At 43.5% G+C, this 9,504-nt stretch overlaps 1 protein-coding gene across 1 annotated transcript; it reads right to left on the reverse strand.

The window, feature by feature from the left end:
• Positions 1 to 677: 677 nt before the first annotated feature.
• T265_02498 (hypothetical protein) lies at positions 678 to 9,194 on the reverse strand (the record flags this gene model as incomplete). The annotated part of the gene is made up of 3 exons (XM_009166761.1): positions 678 to 704; positions 743 to 2,207; positions 9,073 to 9,194. The coding sequence occupies 3 exons, from the start codon at positions 9,192 to 9,194 to the stop codon at positions 678 to 680; spliced, it is 1,614 nt and encodes a 537-aa protein (XP_009165025.1).
• Between the last annotated feature and the right edge of the window lie 310 nt (positions 9,195 to 9,504).

The following is a 9,504-nucleotide window of genomic DNA, read 5'->3' on the forward strand; positions in this document are numbered from 1 at the left end:
GCCTCAACTGAATCCAACTGAGTCTCTAGTTTATCAAATCATTATGATGTGGCATTGGATTCGCTTCCTTAGCTCACAAGAAAATTACTTTCACAAAAATGAGTGAAACTTTGTTTTGATATACAGGTTTGAAAAACAGGATCCAGCCAGCACCTGAGTAGGTGATGTGCATTCCGCGAGTAACCCATGATTAATTAATGAATACAAGTTAACAACATTGGTGATCAGCTGCTCGTGGACTAACGGTTAAGTGTTCAAACTAGTCTCCTGGAGGGCGCCGCCTCGAGTTTCTTTATTGAAGTTTCGTGAAGTGCACACCGCTGATAATCCCCAATAAGAATGGGACAGTTGTACAATGCTTTTCAGCAAAGACTACCTTCACTTACGAGACGAAATACCAGTTGATAATATTGAACAGTTTAGTGCTTATGAAGTGCCTGCTAGACTCTCCAATATGAGATAATTTTAAACCGGTCGGGTTCGCAATTCATTAATGAATGTGGTCAATCAATTGAATTAGGAAGCTTTTAAATATTATGGCGCATGCTGAGGACGAGTTTATTCTTGTTCTTGGTCAGTGTGGGGGAAAATAAACCAAGACTGAATAATTATTTTGAGGATGGCAGTTACTGGGTTACGGTCATTTGTTTTCGGTATGGGGGCGGTGCTGATGTTTCCTAGTTAACTTCCGACTCAAACATCAGCTGGAGTTCTTTAGTCGATTTTACGCAAAAAAACTTACTTTAAACTGAAATTGTCTTGGTCCCGTGTCAAAATCCAAACGTTTTGCAACAACGATACGTCCAGATTTGGGGTCAATGTTGAAATAATTCCAGGCCACATTGCGATCGCACGGGCAAAATTCATAAGTTATCTCTGCGTGTGGACCACTGTCTTTATCGGTTGCGTTCAACTGTGTGATAAAGCCACCCACAGGGAGAGTTTCACTCACACTTCCGCTAGGCGGTCGGTAGACAACCAATTGCTTTGATGATGCTGCTCCATCTAAACGCATCGTGCCGCCTCCGGGACCGTAAACATCACTGTGGAACACCGGGGAGTGATCGTTTACGTCGACAACATTGACTAGTAAAGAGATGCTCCCGGTTTTGGGAGGGACACCCAGGTCGTTAGCTAACAGCGTCAAATTGAACAAGCCTCCGCGGCCGGCAAAGTCGTCTGTTTCTCTGTCAAGTGGAACAATAGGCCATATCCTTATTGGTGTCAAACTTGATTGGGTGGACAATTGAGCGCTGGTCGGTTCCAACAGCGAACTGTGACCGTAAGAGTAGCCAAATTTATTCGTAAGCATCTCGTCATTAACTTTGTCAGAACCGTCATCCAAACGAAAATACTCAGCGCCAGGGCCTACTAAACGATACGTTAGAGAACCGTTTAAGCCCATATCAGGGTCAAACGCTCGATCGATGGTTTTCGCATGCTTCGAAGCAGTCTCTTCCAAAGAACCCATTGACTGCCCCTGTCTGTTCAGCGGTGGCCAACCCACGTTTGTGCTCGGCGTTTCCACAAAACTCACTTGTAGCGAGGTGTACTGTGGCCAGTTTGGCACGTTGTCATTGATATCCCGAATGATTAGATGGAGTTGTACTCTTGTCGTGTGCGCAGCGAATTCCATCGAGGGTTTTTCCGTCGCCTTCCTCTGTGTAATCACAAGGATATTTAGTTGCTGTACGCACTCTCCTCTCACAGAAGCCGACAGATCATTCACATAGGTAGACGTTTTTACAACATAACGCTCACCGACGCTCAGCGGAAAGCGTTTGTCAGGTATAAACATGGATCCGGGGGAATTCTGATTCCGTAAGGGACAAATTGTCTCTCTATCAATACGTGACGCTACTCGGAGCTGACCCAGAATGGGATGCAGTTGAAGAAGTCTGGAAATCGTTTCGTCACCGAGCAACTGATAACGCACATCTGTGTACTCGCCAGTTTTCAGCTCATCTGCCTTGATTTGTGACAGGTATTCTGCTACTCCACCGATCAGTGTGCCCAGGGGACTTTCTTCGATAACTTCGACACGAAGTAACGAGTCTGTTGTCTGCACTTGATTGACATAATACAGCAGCGTTAAGCAAACAAATGGGTGTAGATATGTGAAACCGAACATATTCAAAGTAATCCCCCAAAAATGTAATAACTCTTCAACACATTCATGAATCAGGAATAAAGTTGGCAACTCATGCCTGTAACGGGGAACTGCCACGCTGCGGAAAACTGTTCGCCCACGTCCATCGTTCGGCCAATCAGCTGACTAAAATGCAACCATAATTCTGGTTGGTCCGTGAAGTAAGGCGGTTTACCTTGACGCACAGCCGTAAAACAGGTGCACCGAACACAGTCGTTTAGGCCAAATCAGGTGCGCTGCACCATGTCGGTTGATAATTAATGGACTAGAAGCAACACAGGCAGCTTTGCTTTGGATGACATTCGATGTTTTCATGCAAGCCAAAAGCAGCTGTTCCGTGATTGGTAGACGAATGGCGCATCACGTGTTCTGTCGTCAGAATGGGAACAAAATGATGGAATGCACAAGGCATACAGTTTGCCAAGACCAGAATAAAGTAAATTCAGCAGATGGGTTTTCATGCAAGCCCTTTGAAATGCTGTTACTCATGTAGTACTTCGACGGTGGGGTTTCTACCAACTCCTATATGGAGTTTGGGAACCACGAGGTCCGTAGCCATCGATGTAGAAAGAGAACGAGCACAAATTTCCCAAAAAAAAACTTACTTTTAAGCCACGTAGACGTTTTTTGTTACTTGAGTGACTCGGCCATATACAACACTAAGGAAGTGTTTTTTTTACACACTGGTAGTTATCCACGCAGGGATATTGATCTTCCAGGATCGTCATANAGAACACAGAAGTGGAACCAGCAAGGTACTTTCCTCTACAAGTTTGAAATCTACGGGGAAGTTATGCTTGGTCAGCAACACCAATAACAGATAATGAAGCTAGAGGTTACCAAAAAACTCGAATAGGATGTACTTCTTTATTTCTCAAAAAGACAAAAGTTTGCAGCTCGCATTCTAACAGTCGAGATAACAAGTTCATCGACTACAGTCCAGCCGCTTAGATGCGTGAATAACTTGTAGACCCGGGGAGAATAAAGACAAACTTCAGCTGTCCAATATAGGTAATTTTCGAAGATCGTTCGAGATATGCCGAAAGCTCAGTAGAAACATTTTCTTGTTTGAGTTTATTCAGACAGACATGCCACCCAAATTACAGCTTAACTCTGAGCTTCTTCTGACAAATCACTGTCAATATTCCAATTTTCATTTTTTTTTGTTTAGTGAACCTTTTGTACTGTACCCACTGGAACCTGTTGTTAAGAACAATTAGATGTACGAACGATATAATATATGTACAGTTGAATTTATAACTGAGAACCAAGAAAGATAAGTTGTTCGACTTATCCATTGATTGATTAAAGTCGTTCTGATGTGTGAGTGATGGTGGATAAAATTTTAGACTGATAGTACTTCCCCCAAAGAGAGTGCACTCTCATGGACGATCAAAATCCACATCTCCTTAGAAGCCATTTCCATTTGAGGGAAACGAATACCTCAGTGTTTTTCTTGTGTGGCATTTCCCACATGGACGAAGCACATCATCATTCCGCCACAGAGAGACTCGGCCTTGCCATGGTGTGACAGTTTGTGTGCCTCCGTGACCGATTTAGCCATACGGAGTGGCGTCTGCGCGACACAGTCTCTCATACCACTACATTGTGGTTAGGCTTTTGAGCTAAAGGCTTTAATCGAGGACCCCAGTTGTCCTCTTGTCTAGGTTCGACAGCCCTGACAGTATCTCAGCTTACGTGGAACAATGATTTTTACAACCATCAATACGGCTATGCCACATCGGCCCTTGTGTGGTGCCATCAACCGGGTTACCTTACATGCTGCATACAGCAAGGTGCACACGCGAAAACAGACTATTACTGACCCCTCTGTTCTTCCCCTTTCAAATGCGCTTGCTTCCCCTCCGCCAACCCAGTTAATAACTCTATTCTTGCGGGTGCTGACAGCCTCAGGCATCTTACTGCACCGAAACATCTGCTGAATATTGATATTGTGCTTTCCGTGATGGTGATGATGATGACATAGACACCATGTAATCAGGCGAAATATGCATTGAGTGGTCTCCTCCTGATTTACCATGTAGAACCTGTGACATAAAGAATCTAGCTGCTTTTTCATTAGTTGTCTTGCTGAATGAATTTCAGGAATTTTGCGTTTGATTCGCATTCAGGCAACAAACGGTCAAGTTTTGTAGTAGGTTATATCCGACCGTCTATCCACGCTGAAATTTCGAGTTACTTCGGGATTCCTACGAAGTTTGGATAATGGCCAGGAGCAGACTGGCTGTGAGAAATATACTTGGGTCTGCCTACATTTCAGAATTAAATTTTTGTAGGACTAAAGGCACATTCATTTCATCATTATCTTCTGTCAACAAGATTTTCCCCAATGAAGGTGTCATTTTTTCTGGGCATTTTCATGTCCTGATGTGTGAGGCTGCTTCCAAAGTTCTCATGGTCCGAGACATCGGCCACAAGATGTGCGCATGAAGTGTGATTTTCCGCACACAAAAATACGATGCTGACGATAAGGATAACTTTGAGTACACAGACGTCACGTAGTATCAATTTCAAGAGTTGAGTGATTCGTGCAACTATAAGATGAACTTATCCCAAATCGTATCATCGCATTGGGTCAGTGAGAGTGATTACTTTACTGACGTCCAAACCAACTGCATTCTGAATAGTAGTCCTTGCTTTGACCCTGGCTGAGTAGCCAAGGCCATACTTTGGGTTATGAAATGCAGTATGTACAAAAAACACTTTTTAACCTGAATGACATGATCTGTAGAATTCGTGTTCAAACCGCTCAATTCTGAACAACCCTCATCCTCAGCAGACACAGTTATTCTGGCAAGTCCATACCAAAGCGGAGAGCACTTGGCTCTAACATGAACAAAATCGCCTGTTCAGACGTGACAATTCAGGTGCCTCCAGCGTTCGCTGATGGAGTAGTAGCAACGCGCTCACCTAGCATGCTAGATGTCCTAAGTTCAACCCCGAACATGTGCAGCTGGTGAGCTATAACAAGAGCGAGAATCGGGTCCAAATCTTCCCCCCCCCTCGATGCCGGAATAATTGCACCAGGACAGGTGGATCGTTCAAAAGTGAGTGATGTAAACGCGAATTGTGAATATTATCTTGGATAATCTTGTAGGCTTGCCCTGCAAGTCGCATGAGGAATACCATGACCCACTGTTTTATCTGAAACTCGTTTGACTTCCGTGGTGATAGGTTCTGGTGGGTTTACTCAAAACGTTTCCATTCTTTCAAAACAGGTCGCTCGTGAGCAAGTCCAACATTCGTATCATAACCATGTGTGACTGTTTAATGACTAAAATTTAAGGACGCTTGTGCGTGTGTCGAAATTTTGGTAGGCCGGGTGTGTGTACTGGTGGTCGTTGATCTGTTCGCCAGGCTTGGCAATCAACTTGCAAATCATCCCCAGTGCGTGTGTCGAAATTTTGGTAGGCCGGGTGTTTGTACTGGTGGTCGTTGATCTGTTCGCCAGGCTTGGCAATCAACTTGCAAACGTTTCATCCCCAGTCGAGAAGACATCATCACCACGCACTGAAGATGTTAGAGAAACAGCTAAGTTCTACGAGTAGTCACAGTTGTCTGCAGCTAATCTCATCAAAACTGTGCCCCCGAAAACAAATACGTCAGAATAAACCCAGCATTTCACCTGACCTCAGAAGATATACTAATTAAAATAGAAAACGCTTTTGCTACTGATATATGCTTAAGTAGCCAGAACGGTGAGGAGATTACAGTGCGAAGCGCGGTTCGCCTTTTGTAATCCACCTCACGCCAGCAAAACCCATGCGCTTTAGGAACAGATATTGTAGCAGGTAAGTGTACAAATTCAATTTTCAAAGCCACCCACGAGAAGAAAACCATTTTTCCAAGAGAACAGCTGATTATAGAACCCCGAAAAATAGGGTTAAATGGAAGTGACGGATGGGTTAACTAAGCAACAAGCTCGGGTGACGAGGATTGGAAGTAACGCGGATGAATTGAAACAAACCAACAGGCCGGATACAAACCATATGCAGCCAAATTTAAAAAGCTACAGGCATGTTTGAAAACTGATTATTAACCAATATGAACGCAGAAACATAGTCGGGTTCCCCTTAAATACTTGTCTCCTAGTCCAAAGTACAATTTACAAGCTTCCAACGTGCAGCTTACCGGGTAAAAACAATAAATTTGTAGAGAAGGCAAACTTTTTCCGGTTTTCTAGTGATAAACTGCCTTCTGCGAAGTTTTGAGTTAACAAGATTCGTCAGACACTCTCCTTCCAACACACTTCACATTTATGTAAACACCCCCACGACGAGCAAGCATTTAAATGGATTCCCTCACCGGGACTACACTGAAGCAGTTTCTCTAAGATCACTCCAATGAGTCGCAGTGAAGGACTTCGCTTGAATTCCAAGGAACCTACCGGCGACCATCTTGGGGCTATGGGAAGCAACAACAAGAATGGAAGTTCGTCGGGGGTCTACTTCTGCTTATTCCCTTCACCATGCGAAGCAATTAAATTGACCTGCTGGTCAGCATGCAACCAGAGAATGTGAGGCTATTTTCACTTGTTCATTTCATGGTTCCCTGAAAATTAGTATCAATATCTGGAAGCTTGTCTCCAGATATTTCAGTGGTTAAGACGTAAACTTACTGACCGGAAGATTTGCGGTTAGACTCCACGTCCAGCTTCTGGACTGCTCCTGTCTAGGCTCGGGAAACCTGGTAGTATCTCAGCCATTGTGCTTCTTTCGGGTGGTATGGCAGATGTACACTGAAAGAATTATACACCTGAAAGAACATCTGGATCAGGTTCGGTGAAAAAAGCTTATAGGGTGTGATTCCAGCGTACGATTTTTGTGTACTCCTGCTCCTGGCAACACCTAAGAAAATCCGCTATGTTCAAACTATACTGTACTTGAAGTATCTACGCTTAACCAGAGCAAAAAAGCGAACGAGGGAGATTTTCTATTCACGAAGGACATTCTAGTATGATATTTATATCATTTTTAGTAAGTCGACGCGCTTACGTCCATCTGTGGTCTTTCGCACACCTGTAGTCCACGATATGTAATGACATCTTGTATAAACCCAGTAGCAGAATTCTGGTCCAGTGTGTCGTTGGAAGCATCCCAAGTATTAGTTGTCAGTTACTGAGATCACTCTCATTTTCATTTGGAAATCACATTTACTCGAGAAAACACTACTTATAAGGCTGCTGAAAACGTTTTGAAAATCAACAGCAAGAAACTCAGTCAAGTCTGTCGTTAACACCAATGTATTTTGCAAATGTGCATTTCGCTAACGGTTTATATATTTGTTCACTGGATTAGAAGAACATTATAAGAGTGGAAATTTTCATGGAAAAGCAATGTTTGTTTTCACACCTGTAAACTACCGCTTCAGCTTCGCGAATCGTGCGTTAAACTTCATCACTAGTACCAGCAACACCAAAATCTGAATAGCTAGTTTCTTTCTTAAAGGAAACTACAAACAAGTTTTCTGAAGACTCCTTGGCCGGTATCGCCCTCCCATTTCTGGTCCATCAGGTGGACGCAGTCCCGAGTTTCCGTCAGTTTTATATTCTACTTGAATTCAAATTCTACAAAACCCGTGAAATACATTCAATTGCGCAAAAATTTGGTTTAACGGGAGTCACCTGAATCCTAATTGATTCGCTTGACTACGCTCTTCTCCAACTGAATGAGCGGTGAATATTGCGCTCGTAAAATGTGATAAGGTAAACCGTCAGGAAGGTCGCGATGGACTGACCATAAAGCGTGTCGCCACCGTGTTGGAGCTCTAAAGAATTCGAAACCGTCTGAAGTCTAATGCAGCGTTGTTTAAGATGACAATATTGCCATATAACCGGAAGGATGGAAATTTCTAAGTTGATTTTGTGGGACAGTAAGAAACGATAGAGATGTTCCACATCACATAGGAGCTATATGCAGAGTTTCACTTGTCAACGCATTGGGAATGTCATGCGAACACCACCATGAAAGCCTAATGCAACCAAATGCACTAGACCTATGGTCGTAGCTTTTGAGTGTGTAAACAAATGGCCAAGTCCGTCCATGTTAATGAGCTTGTGCTGGCATCAAAGTACACCCACCTGCTCTGCCTCTACTGTCGGCACTGTTTTGTCACGTAGAACTGGTTACGAAGGCTGTAAGATCCTGGTAGCCTAGGATTTTATAAAACGCTTGGAGATATTAGACTATATGCAGTAGGAACAAACCGATGTGGACAGTAGATTGTGCTTCTATGAACAAATGGTCTAATAAATATTATTAAACAAACAGAACATATAATCAACAATAGCACAATCGGCAGAAGCAGAAAAAGGGCAATGAGACAGCAGGGCATTCCGAAAGTAATAATGAGTAAGTACGAAATGATACACAAACGTGCGGATACATGCAATCAGATAATGTAAATAGGTTTTGTACAAGGGAACGTCACGAAAGGCGCTCAGGTGTTCGGAAAGGATCTCCAAATCCAAAGGAAGCAAACACTAGCTGGAATAAAACGGATACAGGGTGAGTCTGGCACAAGATAAAATACACCCGGTCTTTATTGACAGCAAAACAAGACAGCAAGTGTGGCAAATCAAATCAAAACCCGCATCTGGGCCCGTTTAAAACAAAAATCCTAACAAACACGACCAGGTAAGATGCCATACAAAGGTAGTAGTAAAATTCAGCAGCATGGGAAGCCGACTAGCTGCAGCGAATAACGCGCCTGGCTGTCATCCGAAGGATCCGGGTTCGACTCCAGGAGCCACTTTATAGCCACAGTAGACACAAATATGTATGCGAAGGCAGGCACTCGGTAAAACCTCAATGAGGGTAACTAGGTGGATGAACCTTGAGTGAGGGAGGAGGGAATGGATCAAAACGGTGTTATGGTAAACAGATGTAAATCACTCCACTCACGAGTGGTCAGAACAAAAGGGAAGAATAACCGCTGGTTGTCGTCGATTCATAGGAAGAACCAACAAATGGTCTTTGTCCAGAGCATTCCCGATAAGAACCTCACGGTGGAACCGTATTCCCATATAACGAGGAAGAAATCAAAACCGGCTGACGTTCACTTACAAAAAGAAGTATGTTTCGTTTGCGCAAAGAAATGCGTGAACGCAGACTTGAAACGTGCAATAGATACTTTTCTGGAAACGTGAGGATCGCGAAGAGATTTCATCGCAACGAATACAGCTCGGTTAGAAGTTGAAAACGGATTCTTCATTTCCCAATTTCGGGGTCCTCTGACTTCTTAATGACCATTCGTTGGTTAAACCCGTCCACCGCTCTATGTGTAGTTATCATTCAAGGTAAGTCTTAGCCTCAGTTGAAACGGAACGTGAGTTT

This window comes from Opisthorchis viverrini, assembly GCF_000715545.1.
Source record: "Opisthorchis viverrini unplaced genomic scaffold opera_v5_32, whole genome shotgun sequence".
In the NCBI taxonomy this organism is placed as follows: Eukaryota; Metazoa; Platyhelminthes; class Trematoda; order Opisthorchiida; family Opisthorchiidae; genus Opisthorchis; species Opisthorchis viverrini.